The sequence below is a fragment of the Dioscorea cayenensis genome, chromosome 19 (assembly GCF_009730915.1).
Source record: "Dioscorea cayenensis subsp. rotundata cultivar TDr96_F1 chromosome 19, TDr96_F1_v2_PseudoChromosome.rev07_lg8_w22 25.fasta, whole genome shotgun sequence".
In the NCBI taxonomy this organism is placed as follows: Eukaryota; Viridiplantae; Streptophyta; class Magnoliopsida; order Dioscoreales; family Dioscoreaceae; genus Dioscorea; species Dioscorea cayenensis.
In genome coordinates this window covers 909,085-933,906 of record NC_052489.1, presented here as the reverse complement: position 1 = coordinate 933,906, position 24,822 = coordinate 909,085, and the positions used below count along the sequence as shown (strand labels likewise).

Sequence of the window (24,822 nt, the reverse complement as noted above, 5' to 3'; positions counted from 1 at the left end):
GGTATGTGAAACTAACAGGCGGGTGAGCAAGAGGAAGTAAAGAAAGAAGGAAGACACTGCAGGAGACTCAACAGATAAAGGAAGAGTGGGGTCAATAGAGGAATGAGAAAGAAGCTCTGAAGAAGGGTGAAATGATGGAGGAGAGGAAGACACGGGGGGAGCTCTCTAAGCTGAAAGTGTGTGAAAAGGGAAAGACAAAGGGATTGTGGAAGATAGGGACTCAGTGGAAGAAGGAGAAGCATAGAAAGGTGCAAACTCATCAAAGGTGACATCACGGGAGATACGAATACGATGACTGACGGGATCATAACAGCGATAACCTTTATGCTCAAGGTTATATCCCGGAAAAACACAAGAAAATGCAGTTAGATGATAGTTTTGTTCTTCCCCTAGGTGAGAGTAAAACAAAGCAACGACAACCAAAAACTCGAAGATGATCATAGCGAGGGAGGTGTTCCATGGAGACACTCATGACCTGGACTATGACTATTAAGGTGAGAGGAAGGTTGTAGGTTAATGAGATAAACAACAGTGCTAACAGCTTCAACCCAGAAATGAGATGGTACAAGATCTATTTCACTCCTGTAATAGATGACCAAAAGGCCAAAAGGCCGCTCTCTCTGTAATAGATGACATGGTATAAGATCTATTTCACTCCTAAAGAGACCTCTGCATTAATTCCAAAGATCTCTTGTGTTTATTGTTGAACAAATTTCATACCACGCAGGTCAAGGATGGTTTGGCTCCTTCCATAGAGACACTGAAGAAGGTGAGGAGGCACTGTTCTCGAGAGATGGACTTTGATAGTGATGAAAAGGTTCAATTGCTCGCTCGACAGTTTAATTACAGGATGGGGGGCGAATTTCGCAGGGAGATGCTTTACAATCTGGAATACAGTACTGAGTACTAGGATAAGGTAACCATAAGAGTGTCTTATAAGTCTGAATGCAAGGATCTGACCCATAATTTTTTTCTCATTGACTTAGCGGCTGACTTTTGCTTTCATTTTTATTGAAATAATTTGCACTTACTTTCTTGTTTGCAAGGCTGCTGTGAACCATCTGCTGATCACCGGAAATAGAGTAGTAAATGTGTAAATTACTCGTGTATTCGATTTTGACGGTTCTTCTGCATGAAAGTGATGTAGGATTTGGACTTTAAGGCTATTAATTTTCAAACCTATGTGGTGTTCTGTATTTTTGGCCTTTGAAGGATGAATGGTAGCTTCCTGTTATTTAATTCAGAATAAATATTCAACCCTACATTAATTTGTTAGCAACATAATTGTCTCATGATCAGATTGTTTGTTTTCAAGACTAGTTTTTTTTTCCTAAAATGGTCAATTATTTCGTTAGAAAAGTTCATCTTGGAGCTCTACAATTGATTCTAAGATCAAACATGTTTAGTAGCAAAAATTCTCATTGTATTGGGCTTCCAAGCATGTGAAAAATGACAATATGCCTTCATTGCATGTGTTCCTTATATGTAATATATATGCAGAAAAATACTAAATTTCTGGGAATATGCAGGACGAATGCATTATTTATTATTCATATCACTGGATAGAATCAGAATGAAACATATAGATACATTATTTATATATTTATTATTTATTGCAATCTATATAAACGTGAAGATCTTCCTGCAGTGATTCACAGAGAAAGCATAGAAGTGGTAATAAGTATGTAGACAACCAGATATATACTAATGCCAATAGGAGATACTTGGAGCACTGATGGAGGAGTTTTGCATTAACTAGCTTCAGAATCCTTTTGAATTTAGAATATGAACCACCTGCACAGAAAACATGCACTAATTAGCACCAATATATATATATATATATACATGGAGAGAGAGAAGTTGCAATTACCTTACAAGGATGCATATGTATGCCTCTGTAGGGATGTTTGTGGAAGCAATGTAACATCTAACTTAGGACAATCATCAATCTCGCAATTGCAAGTTGCTAGGAAATCAGAAATAATTGAGAGACTATGGTTGCTGAAAAACGTGGCGGTTTTTAGTGATGCGAATCCTTCCACTTTTTCAAGGCTATGTGCTTTGTAGATTGTGAGAGTGGCCAAACTTCTTGCATGGTAAGCAAGACCTTGAGGAAGGGACTTGAGCTTTGGGACAGCTGATGATCTCCGATGATTCGAGGGACAGGCTTCACCAAATGAGATTGACATGGCTCCCATGTCCACTCTTCCCACTCGGCATGTCTTTCAAAGTATTATTGACTTTAAGCTAGGAACATTGCTCCACGGTCCAACGTCTAAATCGATGTGCTTTATGGACCATGCATCTTCGACACTGAAGGTGTTCCAACAAAGGAAAGTGGTACAATGGTGGAAGTTCCGTGCAATATTTACACTTGAGCAAGTCAAGCCTTTTTCAATTTAAAAAGGTAAATCCATGATCCATCGAGGGAATTTTAGACCGAAGTAACCATTGATCTTGATATGTTGGATTAATGTGGACGAAGGGTCAAGAGCCTCAAAGCACTCTTGCATTTTCTCCTTCTCGGCTTCTTCATATGGTTGACCCTCTCCTTGACAAGAAAGCGTGAGATCAGTGAGATTAATATGTTGTTGGAGTCCCTCGCGAGGAAGATAATTCAAAATCTCCAAATTCGCAATGTGGAGGGTTCGTAGCTTCTTCAAATATTTAATTCTATCTAATTGCCTTGCCATAATTCCAACGAGACTAGTCAATTGAGATATTTCACTTATATCAAATGGCATGCTCGTGAGTGGTGTTTGGTGAATGTCAATGCTCCTGAGCTTATGCAATCTTAGAATGCTCTGAGGGAGATATAGTAGACTTCCACAGTACCTGAGGATTAAGTGTTGTAGATTGATGAGATTCCCTATAGCGTATGGAAGTGTCTTGATGGGCAAACAAGAGAGATTTAGGTGATGCAGGTGCACGAGATTAAATAGAGATTTCGGTAGGACTCTACAATCAGAACCGCTTATATCCAAAATCCGCAAGAGCTTGAGCTTTTGGAAGAGATCTTTGGGTAGCTTGGTTATTTCAAGCTTGCTTGTGAAGACGAGCGTTCTCACCGATGTGTGTTTTTTCACAATTTTTGGAAATATATTCAATGGTGCATGATTTGTGATTACCAAATGATGTAGTTTTGGTACGGAAGATGACGAGGGGGAAGTTGCGGCTTCTTCCAATGCTTTTACTTCACCTTGAAAATAACCATAATTTTGAACCAAATGTTGACCAAACAAGCGCATACTACCATGCATTCGGCACATGGCTTTATCATCATAATAAAAGCATTCTGCAGCAGCTGGTTGTAAAATATTGCTTTCAAGTAGTTCCATGTAGTAATCATTTGCTACATCTTCCAAAAAGCTACATCTCTCCATTCTCTTCTTCCGTTGACATTGATGGTTTTTCACGAGCCCAAAGAACGACCCATTGTTGGATCAAAATGTTCTTCTCAAGATATAATCCTCGGGGAAGAAAGCACAGAAGATGAAGCATTGCTTGATATAAGGTGACAAGTTCTCATAAGGGAGCAAATAAACGGTCTTAGGTAGTGTTTTATTTGAGAGTTCTAGTGAAACAATAATATTTTCTAGGACCTTCTCCCACTTATCACTATGATTTTTCTCTTTAGCATTTAGGATCCTAGCAATGGTTTTGATTGAAAGTGGAAGGCCATGACACATGTTCACCATCTTTTTACCTATTTGTTCAAAGTGTTGCATATTCCCCTTTTCACCATCATGAAATAATAATTTACACATCAAGGCCCAACCATCCTCCTCGGATAATAATGGCAACTTATGTTTATAAATGCCCTCATGAGTTATGACACTTTCATATCTAGTTGTAACTAAGACATTGGCATTAGTGATTAAATGCATATAGTCCGTCATGTCTTTTAGTACTTTTGAATCATTAACATCATTGAGAACCACCAAAATTTCCTTATCTTGAATTAAATCACCATCAAATTTATTTATGGAATTCATTATTGTATGAAAAGTAGAATTCATGTGAACATCTACCCATATCGGAGGTGGCGAATGGAATTTATCTTTAATTGTTTGGTGGTTGAAGATTTTTCTAGCTAGAGTTGTTTTGCCAATGCCTCTCTCCCCAACAATCCCATAAACATGGACTCGGGAGAACTCATCGTTGATCATTAACTTCTCCACTAGGCTTTCAAGTATCCTCGCTCTATTCCACCAACTAGATCAATTTCATGTTCTACAGTGGTATTAAGATTAAATAAAGTCAAACCATTGTTTAACTCTTGTTTGAGAATCTCTTCCAATCTAGAGTCAATATTTTTAAGAGTTTTATTTTGACTATTAATTTGCCGGGGGAAATAAATCAGGTGCAGGTATACATAAACGAAGGGAGAATACCAGAGTACCTGCAGTGGTTTATTCACTTTATAAAAAAACTAACTAAATAAATAAATAAAATAAATAAATAAAAAACAATGTACCTCGTAAATCTGCACTATAGCCATTGTCTTCAATTTATCCTCATGCATAAATAAATCATCACTGATGTCTTGCAAGTCATTACAAACAGCTCTCAAATTATGAAACAAGGTGTTGGTGGTGCCATACGGGACAATCATCATCTCCTCATCAGCATACTCCAAGTTGCGGTAGGCCTTTTCTAGCCTTTCTTGTAACTTCTTGAGATCATCCCTCACTCTCTCCATTTTCTTCTTCATCTGATACCGCAACATCCGCGATATGATCAGTAACATCTTAAGAACAACGACCGACATTATATCTTGAAAGGCATCTATTATTTCAACGAACTCTTGGATGTCTGGTAGATTTCCTTCCAGCTGGCTGTATTTATCCCTATTGATGATACGAACAACCCGCAACATCATAAGACCAACCCGCAACATCATAAAAACAGCACACACAATGACCAGATATATCATAACAACAAAGCCAAACATTGGTATAACAACAGACAACACAACCCACAACACAACCCCCAACATCATATCAACAACCCACATATTTAATTAGACAATCCCACACGCTCCCGATGTGTGTGTTTGTTTGTTTTAATTTGCCCTGGTGCATTAATTAATTCCATGCATGGACTTATATATATATATAGATTTAGAGAGAGAGGGATATTATATACGTAACTTGCATGAGTGAGAGAATTTGTGCTTGCTTGTCTAGCTAATTTATGTATAAATATTTACTGTTATTTTATTGCTAAAGAATTATAAAATATGCATGGCTTTAATAACTTCTTTTGAGGAAACTGGGCATTGGATATATACCTTGCTTTGCTTTCATTGAACTCCACCTCCAAAGGGATCAGTGATAGAATTAAGATATTTTAATTAATTAAATCATTTTGAAAATTAATACCTAGCTAGTAATTAAGGAGCTATATATATATATATATATATTTTGTGTTATAAATTTCTTTAAATTGGCATGTCTAATATTTTTTTTTCTTCTTTTTCCATTGAACCTAGCTATTATATTGACGTGAATCCCTTAATTTTCATAAAGAACAAATAATTTGAAATCAATATATATATCGTTGAGTCTTAAACTAACACATCTCTTCAATAAACAGCAACAACATATCTTCTACATTTAATTGGAAGTAGACTAAATTCATTAAATATTAATCAAAATTATATAGGAGAATTTATGCTTGCTTGTGTAAGACCGCCAACCTTTTTTTTCCCAAAGGAGATGGCATTGCATATATGCTTTGCTTTGGCCTTTGTTTTGTCTTTGCCTTTATGTCTATATTTGTACTTGCTTTTTATTTTTTAATATAATTTATAGCTTATTTTTTTAAAAAAGATTATATATAATTGCAATAATTTATAATAAAAATTGAGGAGTTCTTTTAGGTAAAAGTATATAAACCTTAATTCTCACCATAAAAATTAGTCATCAGATTTACATTTTTATTCAAATATATAAAGGAAAAATTTACTTTAATCTAAATGTAACTTACTGTGTTAATCAAAAGCAACTTTTGCTCAGCATTGACTTAATTAATTATCAACTAAACAACTGATTGAAAGCTTTGAAACAACTCCATCTTCTTGGATATCAAACACAAGTAAAAAATATTTATGTTTATGTTGTCCACCATTAATAAACCTTTAGTTTTGTTAGATATTTCAAACATTTTTACTTAAAAATGAGTTTACTAGTGATTTTTTAGGTGATATAATTCACTGGTCAAAGCTTTCAATGTTAGAAAGGTAAATTATTGGACAAATTGGAGTTCATGAACCTAGTTAAAAAAAATTGTTACATAATTTAGAACATATATATTTCCCCAGTTTACCGTCTCTTGAATACATATATTTTGTTATATTTTATTGTACTATTTCAACAATAATCTATTTTTAATTTTTATTTTGATTATAATATTAGATGGTAGTAGAATTATAAAAATGGTCTTGTGGTGTGAGGGGTTTTGTTATGCTTTTGTGTCAGTTTGAGTCTATACTGTGTTTTCAGCTTAATTAAAGTGGTTTATCCACCTTTTCAAAAAAAAAAAAATTATAGAAAGGTGTATATATATATATGCTGATTTTTTATATCTTGATGATGATAGTTGAAGTATCTTTGAAAAACATACATTTACTACTCTATTTTTTTATACATATATCCAAACATGTCAATTGAAAAAGAAAATCAAGCATGCAGAAATTGTTTAAAACAACATGGTTTATGAAACTCGATATCTGATAATAAGAATAATTCAAAGTTTAAACAGTGTTTAGACAAGTACAAAATAAATAATTTATCAAAGATATAGTTCTCAAGTAATAATGCTATTCAAGATAACTAAAATCAAAAGAAAACCAGATTTCGGAACTGCAAATAATAATTCACCAGAAATGAACATAGGTTTTCAAAACATAATTTAAACAAAACAAAAAACAAAGTGAAATATTCTAATGAAAGGATATTTCCAAATATGATTTACCGAAATTCAAAACCCAGAAATACGATATCAAAAATACAGAAATTTCAAGGCAGGACAAATATTTGTGTTTTTGCAGAAAATCAAAATCAAAAGGAGCAAAGCCAAAAAGTAGCAGATTCAAGTGTGTGTCTCCAAATTCACTGTTAGTGCCAAAGGTCATTTGTTTATCCTCGGTGACAGACCCAAGCCAAAATAACAGAAATCATTTATTTACCCTCGGTGACCCGAGACTGAATACAGATGGCCGTTGATTATTTCACCGAACGGACACGGTGCGAAACTGCAGTCTCGTTTTCCCAAAATTACTTGTCGACAAAGTCAGGGTTTAACCCCCACTGATAGGGTTGCATATCGCTCATTTGGAGACCAAAATATTTAGACAGATTCAAAGCCAAGAAAATAGAATATTCACAGATATTTTCCAAGTATTCAAATTAAAATAAAAAAAATAAATTATATGTATAAGAATATACCCATTTTCAAGCCAAGAATACAGAATAAATAAATGAATAATAATTACTACACACACACATATGTCTATATATATATATATATGAAAATGCCAACTTCCAGCTTTGGCCGGATTCCCACATTAAGACATAAGAAATACCAAGCTTTCACTAAAACAAACATCTCATAAGAAAAATAATAATAAATAAATATAAATATTGCTAAGGTAAAAACCATGCTTCCAACTAAGTCTAAGAGTTATTTATGCAAAACATAAGTAAAAAAATGTGATGGCATTTCCAAAATAATTTCAAAGAATAATCATAATAATTTTCAGAACATTTATATATGATAAACTCAAAATAATAAAATTTTAAATACAAGAGTTCAAGGGATTACTTACTTTGAAAATATTCTACTCCAATACACAATGTGAAGACCCAAAGCCACTTCTCAAGCGGTCCTATAACCCAAGGATTGGCAACCATTACAACTCAAGAAATAATTAACCAATCTAAACATAAAATGAACAACATAACTAGGGTTGTTGGTCTTCATCAAGGTAACTACCTAAGATCACCCAAGGACTGCAAGGTCACTTTCAAATGCAAAAACACACATTCTAAGGCTGCAGAATTTAGAAGGTGAGTGTGTTCTTCTAAGCATGCACTAGTTGGCCCTTAAGCATGCTTGAAAGAAACAAGAATATATGCAAAACAAATAATTTACAAGCATAAAGCTTGGGTTTCTAATGAGTTTAAAAAAAACATTAACAGGTTGCAGGTTTTCATGCAAGAATATGGCCATAAAAACACTCATATGGCTGCAGGTTTTCATGCAAGAATATGGCCATATAAACACTCAAATGGCTGCATGGCTGCATGGCTGCAGGTTTTGGTGTAAAAATAAGCATAAATATACCTTCAAGAAGGCTGCAGTTTCATGCAAATATATGCCTATATATATTCCTTCAAAAGGGGTAAAAATCTTGAAGCAAACATAAGCATATAAACAAACAATTTTTCATCTTGGCATACAAACATGCTATGAATGGGAGGTTAAGCTTTTGATCGAGGTGGACAATCATCAATAACTATACCTCTAGGTTTGGTGACAAGTTGGCAATGACGATCTCCTCTCCAGCTTGATCATCGGTCGCTACAGTGCTCCGAAATGCTCCTCACCTTTGAAGCTCTAAGTGGAGAAGTAATGGAAACCAAGGAGATGAAGAAAGCAAGGGAGGGAGGAAGGAGGCAAGGAGGTTGAAACTTGGTTTGATAGCAAAACATGGATGTGATGGAACCCAAAAAATCCTCCGGGAATTCCTCATTCTAACAAAATTTTAACAACAAGATGACAAGGAGAAAAAGGATTAAGGGAAAAAGAAAACAAATGATTAGCATCCTAAGCAAGGTTTAATGCATGGGCGGGGTCCACATCATTATCACTAGATTTGAGAGCAACTTGACAAAAGGGAAGGGAAATAAGGGGAAAAAAACAATGCTTTGATTATTCTAACTTTGGGCGGGGTCCACAGTATATATGGTGTCAATGAACGGTTTCACAGAAAAGTGAAATCCTTACTTCCTTCACAGAAATCTGGGTATATATGGTGTCAATGAACGGTTTCATAGACCTCAGCCTGCTAACTAGCTATGCGGAGGAATCCCTCCGCGGCCGGCTTCTTAGAGGGACTGTGGCCGTTTAGGCCACGGAAGTTTGAGGCAATAACAGGTCTAGTTTCCGGGACATTAGATGGGCTTCTTAGATGGGCTTTGATAGTGACGAAAAGGTTCACTCACTTGCTTGGCAATTTAAGTACTTATGGGCTTCTTAGATGGGCTTTGATAGTGACGAAAAGGTTCAGTCACTTGCTTGGCAGTTTAAGTACTTATGGTGAATGGTTGTAATTAGGAGATTAAAGGATTAGTAGGGGGTGTTATTCATTTAGCACGTTTGTCCTGGCACAGTAGGTGTTCGATAGAATGCCAGCTACCAAATTATTACAGGTTGTTATGATTCTGTAATGAGGGACTATAAGAATGATGATGAATAGAATGGGAGGCATCTTTGGCCTGAATCTTGTTTCCCTCTCTCTGTCTTTCCTCTTCTTCTCATACTCACTTCTCTTGAGAATGAGAATTCCTGCAAATTAACCCAGTTGTGCAACACCATTCTACAATGAGAACTGGAGACACCCGACCCCCTCGCCTGGCGCAGCTGTTGCTCAGTCAATCGTCCCTTTGGGGATCGGCGCTCAATCCTCTGTGCGAATGATGGCCTTCTCTCAGACCCTCGATGCCGCCAGCCTTATGAACGTCTTCGCCGACTGGATGGCGTCGCAGCGATGGTCTGATCTCAAGCAGCTAGCTCTTCGAGTTCTGGATCCGATCCCTCGATGCAACTGGGAAGCTGAACAAGCCCGATGTGAATCTCTGTAACCATTACTTGAGGGCTAATCTCATGATGGAGGCCTCTCCCTCCCCCGGGGAGTTGTTGCATGGATCTCGTGGTGCAGATGCAGGACTACCAAATTACGCCCAACACTGCGTCATATAATCTAGTGCTTAAGGCCATGCACCAAACTCGGGAGAGCGAGGCCGCTGAGAAGCTCATCGATCGGTGAGACTCCCTCCCCTTTATTAGTCTTTAGTACTAGTTTATTCTTGAGATGCCATCCCAAAATATTGTTTTTTTTTTCTTAGCCAAATACTTGAACCAGGAAAATAAAAAGTTTGAGTCTTGTTGACGTAAGAGTGAAAGTGAGAAATTTAAAGGCAAGTTTTGTTTTTTCTTAATTGAACTCTTTAATATTCTAAACAAGCTTATGGTCAGTTTGATTCCTTTCTCTCTTAGTGCATCCATTTGCTTGCTGTTGCTTCTATCAAAGTGTTTGGTTCTGGTTTTTGGAAGATTAAAATTTTGCTTTGATTTATCTACTTCACAATGGAAATGAGGGAGTGAATTGTTGTTCCTCTTTTTCTTTGCATAATTAAATAAGACAAAGAAAATAAAGGCATTGTGTTCATTGAGGCGGAGGGAATGGTTGCCACTGGATGAAAAATAACTAAGAAATTTCATTTTTATTTTCCAGTAGCCTAACTTTGGAACAAAATTCAAAAGAGCCAAATATTTAGTTACGGTGGCTTTGCAATTATGAATTTGGAGAATATGAAGCTCTTTGCTGTGAAGAGTGTTACTATGTTAGCAAAGGCTTTTTACTTTTTTGAGTGATTCTTTATTAATTGACGTCAGGATGCTGCAGACAGGCACTGCACCAGATGATGAATCATATAATTTGGTTATTGGCCTGCTAATTACGATGAATCAGATTGATTTAGCCCTGAAGTACATGGATTTGACACTGAAATCTGGGTACATGGTGTCAATGAATGTGTTCACAGACTGTGTTCGGTGTTGTGTTACTGCTGGGAGATTGGATGTATTGTCATCAATAATAGAGAAATGCAAGGTACGCATTATTAATTTGATACCCGGAGCTGGCTGTCTCTTATATTCCGTCTGTAGAATTTTACAATTCTGATATGAGATTCTCAGTAGAATAATGTGGTTGTGACTATGCATATTTTGGTCATATTTGAGAGATTGGGTCGGTCCTTTTTTCTTCTCACATTTTAACTAGTTAGTTGCATAAAAAAGCATGCTAATTAGGTTTTTATCTGTCTTCCATAACCTTGAGGCCTTTCTGTTTTTATTTCTTTCAGACAACTGAACAGAACAAATCCCTGTGCCCACTGTGGAATTTGTGTAACTACATCGCCGATGTTGCATTGCAAGCAGATCATAGCAAATTGGCATTCTTTGCCTTGGAATTTCTTGCTCGGTGGATTGCTCGTGGTGAAAATGCAAGACCACCTGTTCTGCTTTCAGTAGATGAAGGGTCAGTTGTGTCGGCATTTGGTACTGCTGGCAGAACTTATAATTCAACTCTATTAGATGCTGCTTGGTCAATCCTGAGGCGCTCATTGCGTCAGAAGAGGGCTCCTAACCCAGAAACTTACCTCTCAAAAATATATTCGCATGCATCACTGGGACAACTTCAACGCGCTTTTAGTACCCTCAGTGAATTTGAAAATGCTTATGGAAATTCTGGTGAAGTTGACGAGGAGCTGTTTTCCCCGTTCACCTTTTTATACCCACTGGTTGTTGCTTGTTGCAAAAATGGCTTCTCAACATTGGACTCGGTAAGAGTACTTATCGAAACCACTTTGAATTTATGATATTTATGAAACGAGTGTTGAATGCCATTTATGTCTAATAAGTCAAAAGATTTCATTTCTTGGAGTGAATCCCTTTTCTCATTGTATGTGGACTTCTGTATATATGCTGATAATTGCATTCTTCACCTTCATAAGATTCAAACTACAATACAGATAGAATGCTAATACTCACTAGGGATTCTCATGGCCACAGTGCAAGATTTCTAAATAGTTTCAGGGATATTAAAAATATCTGTTGTTTGAAATCCATGTTTTCTTCAATGAAAAGTGAGAATTTTAACACTCCAATTTTAATCATAGATGTTTGTTTTATATGCATCAACAATTTGTATATGCGAGTGGCCCAGTCACTTTGGATGCGTGTTACTACTACCCCCTTTCAACGCCTTACTTTAACCAATTAGATTATAATGGATCAGCTGGAAGCCTGGAACCACCCTCTTTGGGCAGTGCAATATGAGCACATTGATGACCTATCATGCAGCCCTTATAATAGTATTTTATGAGAATGATTTTTGTTGAATTTTTCTGTGACTCTGTGGCAATATGATGTCAGGACAATGGGTATGAAGAATCTTTATTTTTTCTACGGCATACTGAATATGATCATCTTGCAAGAAATCTGAATGGCCTTTTTTTCTTGACTAACTTGTCGATTTATAAAGAACAGGTGTATGTTCAACTAGAGAATTTAAGCAATGCAGATCCTCCATGCAAATCTGTTGCCGCACTCAACTGTGTAATCCTTGGCTGTGCCAATATATGGGACCTTGATAGAGCCTATGAGACTTCTGAGGCCATCGGCGGGAAGCTTGGAATTTCACCAGACATCCATTCTTATAATGCTTTAATTTGTGCATTCGGAAAGCTTAAAAAGGTTTGCATGGCATACATTCCAAGTGTCATTAGTTGTTTCAAATTAATTGTGAGTCCAATATATTTTGTTCCAGCTGTTTAAGCTGAAACATATGCCATTTTACTTTTTTAACAGACATCCGAAGCCTTAAAGGTGTTTGAGCATCTAGTAAACCTGGGCGCGAAGCCGAATGCCACCACATTTGCATTGCTGGTTGATGCGCATCTTATTGACCGAGGCCAAAAGGCCGCTCTCTCTGTAATAGATGACATGGTGCAAGATCTATTTCACTAATAAAGAGACCTCTGCATTAATTCCAAACATCTCTTGTGTTCACTGTTGAACAAATTTCATATCAAGCAGGTCAAGGCGGGTTTGGCTCCTTCCAAAGAGACACTGAAGAAGGTGAGGAGGCGCTGTTCTCGAGAGATGGACTTTGACAGTGACGAAAAAGGTTCAATTGCTCGCTCGGCAATTTAATTACAGGATGGGCGGCGAATTTCGCAGGGAGATGCTTTACAATCTGGAATACAGTACTGAGTACTAGGATAAGGTAACCATAAGAGTGTCTTGTAAGTCTGAATGCAAGGATCTGACCCATAATTTTTTCTCATTGACTTAGCGGCTGACTATTGCTTTCATTTTTATTGAAATAATTTGCACTTACTTTCTTGTTTGCAAGGCTGCTGTGAACCATCTGCTGATCACCGGAAAGAGAGTAGTAAATGTGTAAATTACTCGTGTATTCGATTTTGACGGTTCTTCTGCATGAAGGTGATGTAGGATTTGGACTTTAAGGCTATTAATTTTCAAACCTATGTGGTGCTTTGTATTTCTTTGGCCTTTGAAGGATGAATGGTAGCTTCCTTTTATTTAATTCAGAATAAATCAACCCTACATTAATTTGTTAGCAACATATTTGTCTCATGATCAGATTGTTTTTTTTTTCAAGACTAGTTCTTTTTTTCCCTAAAATGGTCAATTATTTCATTAGAAAATTTCATCTTGGAGCTCTACAATTGATTCTAAGATCAAACATGTTTAGTAGTAAAATTCTCAGTGTATTGGACTTCCAAGCATGTGAAAAATGACAATATGCCTTCATTGTATGTGTTCCTTATATGCAATATATATGCAGAAAAATACTAAATTTCTGGGAATATACAGGAGGAATGCATTATTTATTATTACATATATACATTTTTTATAGAATCATATTTGAATCACATGGATAGATACATTATTTATACATTTATTATTTATTGCAATCTATATAAACGTGAAGATCCTCCTGCAGTGATTCACAGAGAAAGCATAGAAGTGGTAATAAGTCTGTAGACAACCAGATATATACTAATGCCAATAGGAGATACTTGGAGCACTGATGGAGGAGTTTTGCATTAACTAGCTTCAGAATCCTTTTGAATTTAGAATATGAACCACCTGCACAGAAAACATGCACTAATTAGCACCAATATATATATATATATATATGGAGAGAGAGAAGTTGCAATTACCTTACAAGGATGCATATGTATGCCTCTGTAGGGATGTTTGTGGAAGCAATGTAACATCCAACTTAGGACAATCATCAATCTCGCAATTGCAAGTTGCTGGGAAATCAGAAATAATTGAGAGACTATGGTTGCTGAAAAACGTGGCGGTTTTTAGTGATGCGAATCCTTCGACTTTTTCAAGGCTGTGTGCTTTGTAGATTGTGAGAGTGGCCAAACTTCTTGCATGGTAAGCAAGACCTTGAGGAAGGGACTTGAGCTTTGGACAGTTGATGATCTCCAGTAATTCGAGGACAGGCTTCACCAAATGAGATTGACATGGCTCCCATGTCCACTCTTCCCACTCTGGCATGTCTTTCAGTATTAATGACTTTAAGCTAGGAACATTGCTCCACGGTCCAGCGTCTAAATCGATGTGCTTTATGGACCATGCATCTTCGACACGAAGGTGTTCCAACAAAGGAAAGTGGTACAATGGTGGAAGTTCCGTGCAATATTTACACTTGAGCAAGTCAAGCCTTTTCAATTTAAAAAAAGGTAAATCCATGATCCATCGAGGGAATTTTAGGCCAAAGTAACCATTGATCTTGATATGTTGGATTAATGTGGACGAAGGGTAGAGAGCCTCAAAGCACTCTTTGCATTTTCTCCTTCTCGGCTTCTTCATATGGTTGACCCTCTCCTCGACAAGAAAGCGTGAGATTAGTGAGATTAATATGTTCTTGGAGTACCTTGTGAGGAAGATCATTGACAACCTCCAAATTCACAATGTGGAGGGTTTGGAGCTTCTTCAGTTTACTTGAGAATTCACTTGCCACGAATCCAACGAGACTAGTCAATTGAGGTAGTTGATGTATCCAAAATGGCATGCTCATGAGTGGTGTTTGGTGAACGTCAATGCTCCTGAGCTTATGCAATCTTAGAATGCTCTCAGGGAGATGTAGTAGACTTCCACAATACTTGAGGATTAAGTGTTGTAGATTGATGAGATTCCCTATGGCATCTGGAAGTGTCTTGATGGGCAAACATGACAGATTTAGGTGACGCAGGTGCACGAGCTTGAATAGAGAGTTCGGTAGGACTCTACAATCAGAGCCGCTTATATCCAAAATCCGCAAGAGCTTGAGCTTTTGGAAGAAATCTTCGGGTAGCTTGGTTATTTCAAGCTTGGTTGTGAAGACGAGCGTTCTCACCGATGTCTGTTTTTTCACAATATTTGGAATTACATTCAATGGTGAAGTATTTGTGATTACCAAATGATGTAGCTTTGGTACGGAAGATGACGAGGGGGAAGTTGCGGCTTCTTCCAATGCTTCTACATCACCTTGAAAATAACCATAATTTTGAACCAAATGTTGACCAAATGAGCGCATATTACCATGCATTCGGAACATGGCTTTATCATCATAATAAAGGCATTCTGCAGCAGGTTGTAAAATATTGCTTTCAAGTAGTTCCATGTAGTAATCATTTGCTACATCTTCCAAAAGCTGCATCTCTCCATTCTCTTCTTCTGTTGACATTGATGGTTTTTTCACGAGCCCAGCAATGACCCATTGTTGGATCAAAATGTTCTTCTCGAAGATACAATCCTCGGGGAAGAAAGCACAGAAGATGAAGCATTGCTTGATATAAGGTGACAAGTTCTCATAAGGGAGCAAATAAACGGTCTTAGGTAGTGTTTTATTTGAGAGTTCTAGTGAAACAATAATATTTTCTAGGACCTTCTCCCACTTTATCACTATGATTTTTTTCTCTTTAGCATTTAGGATCCTAGCAATGGTTTTTGATTGAAAGTGGAAGGCCATGACACTTGTTCACCATCTTTTTACCTATTTGTTCAAAGTGTTGCATGTTCCCCTTTTTCACCATCATGAAATAATAATTTACACATCAAGGCCCAACCATCCTCCTCGGACAATAATGGCAACTTATGTTTTATAAATGCCCTCATGAGTTATGACACTTTCATATCTAGTTGTAACTAAGACATTGGCATTAGTGATTAAATGCATATAGTCCGTCATGTCTTTTAGTACTTTTGAATCATTAACATCATTGAGAACCACCAAAATTTCCTTATCTTGAATTAAATCACCATCAAATTTATTTATGGAATTCATTATTGTATGAAAAGTAGAATTCATGTGAACATCTACCCATATCGGAGGTGGCGAATGGAATTTATCTTTAATTGTTTGGTGGTTGAAGATTTTTCTAGCTAGAGTTGTTTTGCCAATGCCTCTCTCCCCAACAATCCCATAAACATGGACTCCAGGAGAACTACTGGTGATCATTAACTTCTCCACTAGGTTTTCAGTATCCTGCTCTATTCCACCAACTAGATCAATTTCATGTTCTACAGTGGTATTAAGATTAAATAAAGTCAAACCATTGTTTAACTCTTGTTTGAGAATCTCTTCCAATCTAGAGTCAATATTTTTAAGAGTTTTATTTTGACTATTAATTTGCCGGGGGAAATAAATCAGGTGCAGGTATACATAAACGAAGGGAGAATACCAGTGTACCTGCAGTGGTTTATTCACTTTATAAAAAAAACTAATTAAATAAATAAATAAATAAAGAAATAAATAAAAAGCAATGTACCTCGTAAGTCCGCATTCTAGCCATTGTCTTCAATTTATCCTCATGCATAAATAAATCATCACTGATGTCTTGCAAGTCATTACAAACAGCTCTCAAATTATGAAACAAGGTGTTGGTGGTGCCATACGGGACAATCATCATCTCCTCATCAGCATACTCCAAGTTGCGGTAGGCCTTTTCTAGCCTTTCTTGTAACTTCTTGAGATCATCCCTCACTCTCTCCATTTTCTTCTTCATCTGATACCGCAACATCCGCGATATGATCCGTAACATCTTAAGAACAACGTGCGGCGCTATATTATCAAAGCTATATATTATTATTATTATAGGCGCATCAACGAACTGGGGGTCTGGTAGATTTACTTCGCTGATCATAGGAGCAACCCGCAACATGAAAAGACCAACAACCCACAACATAAAAAGACCAACCCACAACATAACCAGATATATCATAAAAACAAAGCCAAACATTGGTATAACAACGGACAACACAACCCACAACACAACCGAGAGCACAACCCGCAACATCATATCAACAACCCACATATTTAATTACACAATCCCACACGCTCTCGATGTGTTTGTCTGTTTTAATTTGTCATGGCGCATTAATTAATTCCATGCATGGACTTATATATAGAGAGACTTAGAGAGGGATATTATATACATAACTTGCATGAGTGAGAGAATTTGTGCTTGCTTGTCTAGCTAACACCACCAAATTAATTTATGTATAAATATTTACTATTATTTTATTTTATTGCTAAAGAATTATAAAGCATGCATGGCTTTAATAATTTCTTTTGAGGAGACCGGGCATTGGATATATACCTTGCTTTGCTTTCATTGAACTCCACCTCCAAAGGGATCAGTGACAGAATTAAGATATTTTAATTAATTAAATCATTTTGAAAATTAATACCTGGCTAGTAATTAAGGAGCTATATATATATATTGTGTTATAAATTTCTATAAATTGGCATGTCTAATATTTTTTTTCTTCTTTTTCCATTGAACCTAGCTATTATATTGACGTGAATCCCTTAATTTTCATAAAGAACAAATAATTTGAAATCAATATATATATCGTTGAGTCTTAAACTAACACATCTCTTCAATAAACAACAACAACATATCTTCTACATTTAATTGGAAGTAGACTAAATTCATTAAATATTAATCAAAATTATATAGGAGAATTTATGCTTGCTTGTGTAAGACTGCCAACCTTTTTTTTCCCAAAGGAGATGGCATTGCATATATGTTTTGCTTTGGCCTTTGTTTTGTCTTTGCCTTTATGTCTATCTTTGTACTTGCTTTTTATTTTTTAATATAATTTATAGCTTATTTTTTTAAAAAAAGATTATATATAATTGCAATAATTTATAATAAAAATTGAGGAGTTCTTTTAGGTAAAAGTATATAAACCTTAATTCTCACCATAAAAATTAGTCATCAGATTTACATTTTTATTCAAATATATAAAGGAAAATTTTACTTTAATCTAAATGTAACTTACTGTGTTAAGCAAAAGCAACTCTTGCTTAGCATTGACTTAATTAATTATCAACTAAACAACTGATTGAAAGCTTTGAAACAACTCCATCTTCTTGGATATCAAACACAAATAAAAAATATTTATGTTTATGTTGTCCACCATTAATAAACCTTTAGTTTTGTTAGATTTTTCAAACATTTTTACTTAAAAATGAGTTTACTAGTGATTTTTTAGGTGATATAATTCACTGGTCAAAGCTTTCAATGTTAGAAAGCTAAATTATTGTACAAATTGGAGTTCATGAACCTAGTTTAAAAAAATTGTTACATAATTTAGAACATATATATTTCCCCAGTTTACCGTCTCCTGAATTCATATATTTTGTTATATTTTATTGTACTATTTCAACAATAATCTATTTTTAATTTTTATTTTGATTATAATATTAGATGGTAGTAAAATTATAGAAATAGTCTTGTGGTGTGAGGGGTTTTGTTATGCTTTTGTGTCGGTTTGAGTTTATACTGTGTTTTCAGCTTAATTAAAGTAATTTATCCACCTTTTCAAAAAAAAAAAAAATTATAAAAAGGTGTATATATATATATGTTGATTTTTTATATGTTGATGATGATAGTTGAAGTATCTTTGAAAAACATACATTTACTACTCTATTTTTATACATATATCCAAACATGTCAATTGAAAAAAAGAAAAATTAAAGCATGCAGAGTTGGGTTTTGTTTTTATTTTTTAAACCAGAAATTGTTTAAAACAACATGGTTTATGAAACTCGATATCTGATAATAAGAATAATTCAAAGTTTAAACATAGTTTAGACAAGTACAAAATAAATAATTTATCAGAGATATAGTTCTCAAGTAATAATGCTAATCAAGATAACTAAAATCAAAAGAAAACCAGATTTCGAAACTGCAAATAATAATTCACCAGAAATGAACATAGGTCTTCAAAACATAATTTAAACAAAACAAAATACAAAGTGAAATATTCTAATGAAAGGATATTTCCAAATATGATTTACCGAAATTCAAAACCCGAAAATACGTATATCAAAAAAATACGTAAATTTCAAGGCGTGACAAATATTTGTGTTTTTTTACGTAAAAATCAAAATCAAAAGGAGCAAAGCCAAAAAGTAGCAGATTCAAGTGTGTGTGTCTCCAAATTCACTGTCAGTGCCAAAGATCATTTGTTTATCCCTGTGATGCACTCCAAGCCAAAAATAATGTAAATCATTTATTTACCCTAGGTGACCCGAGACCTGAATACGTATGGTCGTTGATTATTTCACCGAATCTGACACTGGCAGTGAAACCGCATCTCGCTTTTCCCAAAAATTACTTGTCGACAAGGTCAGTGGGTTTAACCCCCAGCGACGTGGGTTGCATATCGCCTCATTTGGAGACCAAAAATATTTAGATGCATTCAAAGCCAAGAAAATAGAATATTCACAGATATTTTCCAAGTATTCAAATTAAAATAAAAAAAATAAATTATATGTATAAGAATATACCCATTGTAATACCCTGAACCTTTGGATAATTACTGAAAAAAATATATTTAGTTTAATGCTACAGTTGCAGTAAGATTTTTGTACAGAGTAATTTTGGTGAGAAACCCAAGTGGAAAGAACAAGGACTTAAATGTAAAAGTTTTTAAAAGATTTTGGGTTAAAGAATAAATGAAAAGGATGGACATGAAATGTTTATGGAATCCGAGGACTGAAAGGTAAGATGGAAGGGATCTTTTTAAAATGTTGTGTTATAACCTGGGGACCGTTGGGTAATTTGAAAGGACCTTTTGAGAATACTATTTCATAATTCAAGGACCATTTGGGAGTTTTTCAGGGACTGTTTTGTAAGAAATTATCTTTTCAGGGACTAAAAGTGAATTTCGGCTGAAGAGTTAATTGAGAGAAAAATCTAGAGCTTGTGTTGTTCATCTTCTTCTCCACCATTTTGCTACAGTAACCCGAGAGTTATGAAGAAATGGGAGAAATTAGAGGTTTTTAAAGAGAAAAACTTGGAGATCGTCGGAGGGAGCTCGCCGGAGGGATGACTTGGCTTGGTAAGAGGCTTCCTTGTATTATTTTTGGCATGGATGTATGTATGCATGTATATATGTATATATTGGTTATTTGATGAAGAAAAATGATAGATTTGAGTAGAAATAATCATGGTTTTATTGTTGATGGATGATGAATGCTTGAGTTATTTGGAAAAAAATACTAGTATTTGTGATGAATCTAGCTTGAATAGAGGATGAGATTTTCGGTTTTACTGTAGCAATTACTGTAGCACCGAGATTAGAGTTTGGTTTAGTTAATTAAGTTGATGATTATGATGATTAAGGTGTTAATGATGATGGTTGGATTGGAATTGGTTGGGTTTAGCCAAAATTGATTTGGTTGAGTTGAATTGAATTGATTGAGTTGAGTTTGATTTGGTTTAACCAAGTTCATTTTAATTGAATTGGAATTGGGTTTGGATGAGAATTGATTTGGTTGTGTTTAATTGAATTGATCCAGTGCCGGGTTTGATCAAATCAAGTTGAAAGTGTAGTTGGACTTGAATGGTTTGGTTGAATTAAATTGGTTGAAGTTGATTTTGGGTTTGGTTTTGGATGTTGGCCCTAAGGGTTTTGGGCGAACCAAGTTAGTTCAACGAAATTTGTATAAGAATTAAGTTGGTTCAAGGCTAGTGGGTTTAATTAAACCCGGTTCAGTGAATTTGAGTTTGGTTCGAGTGAATTTGATCTTGGTTCGGCAGAATCGAGGTTGGTTCAGGTTGGTTCATAAATGGTTCAGCCCCAAATCGAGTTGGCTTAAGTGCAATTGGAGACCAGCTTTGATTATGCAAGGTCGAGTTTGAACCGATTGGAGTGAGGGGCCCAATTAGAGAGTCTGCTATCGCTTTCATGTATTTTTCATCTGGGTTCAATTATGTTTTTAGTTGTCATAATCGTTAATTTATTTTATTATGTTATTCATCTAGGGTGTTGTTCGAGGCTTAGGAGAGAGTTCCGGGCCTAGGGAAGGAACCCAAGGACACCGGAGTGAGTTGGTAGTGGCTATTATTTTAAATAATTGATTAATTATTATTATTTTGAAATAATTGTTTAATGGCTAGTATTTTGGAAATAAATGTTTAAGTATTTCATTTTATCATGTTTAATTTCGTATAAGGTCGAAATATACTTATATTTATTTTTCCTACGATGTGCCATGAAAACCGTATTGATACATCAGTTTTGTATAATTATACGTGATTTGTGAATAGTGAAAAATACATGTATATGTGATTTAATTATTCAATTCTTGTATTTATTTTTGATGGGTATATATGCTTTGATTTGGAGTGATTTTGCGAAACCATGTGAGCATATTAAAGATGTTTTTATCGAGCATTATTAGTAGAATTGGTTTTCATTCCCCGGTATAGGAATGGTGTCGTGAATCCGGGCTTTTACTCGGTATTATGCATTATTATACGTTTGGCATTGGCTTTGTGGAAAATAATGTTTATTTCCGTGATGTGAATACCTGTCTCGAAAAAGGATCATGTGTTATGATTTATACTGAGATGGTATTATTCATTTGTATTTACTTGATGGTTTTGATGGTGACGGGCTAAGGCCCCGACTCATCGCGATGAGTGGGTCCCCACGGGCCGCCTTTTAGAGGTGGCGTGGTGGACCCTGGGTATTGATTACTACGAGGGCCGGCTCGGTGGGGAGTGTAGAGCCCCTGGATCGGATATTCATCGGGTGGCCAGGGTCACCGACCGGGTGAACCGATGGGTCAGCGTTAAGGGACATGAGTTCCTCGACGGCTCCCGAACTCTAGCAGCCACAGAAGGTTTAGAGAGTTTTCTAGACCATGTTATCTTTGGGTGAGTGTTGGGTATTCAGTATTTTTGAATTTGAGATTTATGTTATTTTTGAATTGTGATGAGGGCAGTCTCTCACGAAATTTGTGTTTTCTGAGAAAATCAAATTGATGTTGATCTATGTTGAATTTATGTTTCAAGAGTTCTTTAAAGATTGTATTTTGCTAGAATTCTGGTATTTTGGAAAAGTTGGAAAATTATTTGAGCAGTTGGTATTTATATACTTTATATATACTGTATTTAAATATTTGAAATTATTAAGCCACTACCGACCAACTGAATGTGCTGTAGCTGCAGGAGCAGGACCCTATATTACCTGATTGAGTATAGCGCTAGTCAGGGTTGAGTCCAGGATTGCAGTGGGTCCCTCTTTCTTTCTTTCTTGTTATTGGTGTGGTGATCTTGTAGCGGTTGTACCCGCAAATTTGAGTATTTGTATTTATTGTATTTCTGTATTTGAACCTGTATTTGGTGTGAAGTTGTAAATTGTGATTTGTAGGTCTGATTTTGTTTAAAGCAGGGTGTCAGTTTCCAGTTAAAAGGGAATTTTAACTGATGGGTGCCACATTTACCTCAGTAGAAGGGGTGGGTGTGACACCCATTTTCAAGCCAAGAATACAGAATAAATAAATGAATAATAATTACTACACACACATATGTCTATATATATATATATATATATGAAAATGCCAACTTCCAGCTTTGGCCGGATTCCCACATTAAGACATAAGAAATACCAAGCTTTCACTAAAACAAACATCTCATAAGAAAAATAATAATAAATAAATATAAATATTGCTAAGGTAAAAACCATGCTTCCAACTAAGTCTAAGAGTTATTTATGCAAAACATAAGTAATAAAATGTGATGGCATTTCCAAAATAATTTCAAAGAATAATCATAATAATTTTCAGAACATTTATATATGATAAACTCAAAATAATAAAATTTTAAATACAAGAGTTCAAGGGATTACTTACTTTAAAAATATTCTACTCCAATACACAATGTGAAGACCCAAAGCCACTTCTCAAGCGGTCCTATAACCCAAGGATTGGCAACCATTACAACTCAAGAAATAATTAACCAATCTAAACATAAAATGAACAACATAACTAGGGTTGTTGGTCTTCATCAAGGTAACTACCTAAGATTACCCAAGGACTGCAAGGTCACTTTCAAATGCAAAAACACACATTCTAAGGCTGCAGAATTTAGAAGGTGAGTGTGTTCTTCTAAGCATGCACTAGTTGGCCCTTAAGCATGCTTGAAAGAAACAAGAATATATGCAAAACAAATAATTTACAAGCATAAAGCTTGGGTTTCTAATGAGTTTAAAAAAAACATTAACAGGTTGCAGGTTTTCATGCAAGAATATGGCCATAAAAACACTCATATGGCTGCAGGTTTTCATGCAAGAATATGGCCATATAAACACTCAAATGGCTGCATGGCTGCATGGCTGCAGGTTTTGGTGTAAAAATAAGCATAAATATACCTTCAAGAAGGCTGCAGTTTCATGCAAATATATGCCTATATATATTCCTTCAAAAAGGGGTAAAAAATCTTGAAGCAAACATAAGCATATAAACAAACAATTTTTTTCATCTTGGCATACAAACATGCTATGAATGGGAGGTTAAGCTTTTTGATCGAGGGTGGACAATCATCAATAACTATACCTCTAGGTTTGGTGACAAGTTGGCAATGACGATCTCCTCTCCAGCTTGATCATCGGTCGCTACAGTGCTCCGAAATGCTCCTCACCTTTGAAGCTCTAAGTGGAGAAGTAATGGAAACCAAGGAGATGAAGAAAGCAAGGGAGGGAGGAAGGAGGCAAGGAGGTTGAAACTTGGTTTGATAGCAAAACATGGATGTGATGGAACCCAAAAAATCCTCCGGGAATTCCTCATTCTAACAAAATTTTAACAACAAGATGACAAGGAGAAGAAGGATTAAGGGAAAAAAAGAAAAACAAATGATTAGCATCCTAAGCAAGGTTTAATGCATGGGCGGGGGTCCACATCATTATCACTAGATTTGAGAGCAACTTGACAAAAAGGGAAGGGAAATAAGGGGAAAAAAACAATGCTTTGATTATTCTAACTTTGGTCAGTCCACAGAGATATACGTGTCAAATGAACGGTTTCACGGAAAAGTCGAAATCCTTACTTCCTTCACGTAAATCTGGGATATATGGTGTCAATGAGCAGTTTCATAGACCTCACTCGCTAACTAGCTATCGCGGAGGAATCCCTCCGCGACCGGCTTTAGAGGGATCGTAGCCGCTTTAGGCCACTGGAAGTTTGAGGCAATAACAGGTCTAGTTTCCGGGACATTAGATGGGCTTCTTAGATGGGCTTTGATAGTGACGAAAAGGTTCACTCACTTGCTTGGCAATTTAAGTACTTATGGGCTTCTTAGATGGGCTTTGATAGTGACGAAAAGGTTCAGTCACTTGCTTTGGCAGTTTAAGTACTTATGGTGAATGGTTGTAATTAGGGAGATTAAAGGATTAGTAGGGGGTGTTATTCATTTAGCACGTTTGTCCTGGCACAGTAGGTGTTCGATAGAGATGCCAGCTACCAAATTATTACAGGTTGTTATGATTCTGTAATGAGGGACTATAAGAATGATGATGAATAGAATGGGAGGCATCTTTGGCCTGAATCTTGTTTCCCTCTCTCTGTCTTTCCTCTTCTTCTCATACTCACTTCTCTTGAGAATGAGAATTCCTGCAAATCAACCCAGTTGTGCAACACCATTCTAC

General features: G+C 35.8%; 4 protein-coding genes across 6 annotated transcripts; 1 reads left to right on the top strand and 3 right to left on the bottom strand.

The window, feature by feature from the left end:
* Positions 1-1,545: 1,545 nt before the first annotated feature.
* LOC120283691 lies at positions 1,546-5,070 on the bottom strand. Of its 2 annotated transcripts, none has more exons than XR_005543317.1 (2): positions 1,871-2,120; positions 1,546-1,794 (listed from the first exon to the last, which is right to left on the bottom strand). XR_005543317.1 is itself a non-coding variant. In XM_039290406.1 (2 exons), exons 1-2 carry the CDS (start codon positions 5,015-5,017, stop codon positions 1,762-1,764), a joined length of 573 nt encoding a protein of 190 aa, XP_039146340.1. In that variant the 5' UTR covers positions 5,018-5,070; the 3' UTR covers positions 1,546-1,761. The 2 variants fall into 2 exon arrangements, 1 of the variants encoding a protein (XP_039146340.1); XM_039290406.1 differs by lacking the exon at positions 1,871-2,120 and adding an exon at positions 4,478-5,070.
* A 4,590-nt stretch (positions 5,071-9,660) lies between these two features.
* On the top strand, positions 9,661-13,472 carry LOC120283688 (pentatricopeptide repeat-containing protein At1g26460, mitochondrial-like). 2 transcript variants are annotated; one of them, XM_039290404.1, is made up of 7 exons: positions 9,661-10,050; positions 10,694-10,900; positions 11,154-11,633; positions 12,340-12,546; positions 12,661-12,798; positions 12,889-13,078; positions 13,208-13,472. In XM_039290404.1, the coding sequence occupies exons 2-6, from the start codon at positions 10,751-10,753 to the stop codon at positions 13,003-13,005; spliced, it is 1,092 nt and encodes a 363-aa protein (XP_039146338.1). In that variant the 5' UTR covers positions 9,661-10,050; positions 10,694-10,750; the 3' UTR covers positions 13,006-13,078; positions 13,208-13,472. The 2 variants fall into 2 exon arrangements, with proteins under 2 accessions (XP_039146338.1, XP_039146337.1); XM_039290403.1 differs by having other exon boundaries at positions 10,684-10,900.
* A 287-nt stretch (positions 13,473-13,759) lies between these two features.
* On the bottom strand, positions 13,760-15,765 carry LOC120283848 (probable disease resistance protein At1g58390). The gene is made up of 2 exons (XM_039290613.1): positions 14,043-15,765; positions 13,760-13,968 (listed from the first exon to the last, which is right to left on the bottom strand). The coding sequence occupies exon 1, from the start codon at positions 15,560-15,562 to the stop codon at positions 14,666-14,668; it is 897 nt and encodes a 298-aa protein (XP_039146547.1). The 5' UTR covers positions 15,563-15,765; the 3' UTR covers positions 13,760-13,968; positions 14,043-14,665.
* A 205-nt stretch (positions 15,766-15,970) lies between these two features.
* Positions 15,971-17,242, bottom strand: LOC120250570 (putative disease resistance RPP13-like protein 2). The gene is made up of 2 exons (XM_039259398.1): positions 16,647-17,242; positions 15,971-16,567 (listed from the first exon to the last, which is right to left on the bottom strand). The coding sequence occupies exons 1-2, from the start codon at positions 17,190-17,192 to the stop codon at positions 15,971-15,973; spliced, it is 1,143 nt and encodes a 380-aa protein (XP_039115332.1). The 5' UTR covers positions 17,193-17,242.
* Between the last annotated feature and the right edge of the window lie 7,580 nt (positions 17,243-24,822).

Bases quoted from the DNA above. Each gene is read 5' to 3' on its own strand.
- LOC120283691 (XM_039290406.1), bottom strand. From the start codon at position 5,017: ATGTGGGTTGTTGATATGATGTTGGGGGTTGTGTTGTGGGTTGTGTTG. The intron at 1,795-4,477 runs GTACATTGTTTT...TTTTCTGTGCAG, and splicing joins CTATAGTGCAGATTTACGAG to GTGGTTCATATTCTAAATTC.
- LOC120283688 (XM_039290403.1), top strand. From the start codon at position 9,929: ATGGATCTCGTGGTGCAGATGCAGGACTACCAAATTACGCCCAACACT. The intron at 11,634-12,339 runs GTAAGAGTACTT...TATAAAGAACAG, and splicing joins GCTTCTCAACATTGGACTCG to GTGTATGTTCAACTAGAGAA. The intron at 12,547-12,660 runs GTTTGCATGGCA...CTTTTTTAACAG, and splicing joins CATTCGGAAAGCTTAAAAAG to ACATCCGAAGCCTTAAAGGT.
- LOC120283848 (XM_039290613.1), bottom strand. From the start codon at position 15,562: ATGTCAACAGAAGAAGAGAATGGAGAGATGCAGCTTTTGGAAGATGTA.
- LOC120250570 (XM_039259398.1), bottom strand. From the start codon at position 17,192: ATGTGGGTTGTTGATATGATGTTGCGGGTTGTGCTCTCGGTTGTGTTG. The intron at 16,568-16,646 runs GTACATTGCTTT...AAACCACTGCAG, and splicing joins CTAGAATGCGGACTTACGAG to GTACACTGGTATTCTCCCTT.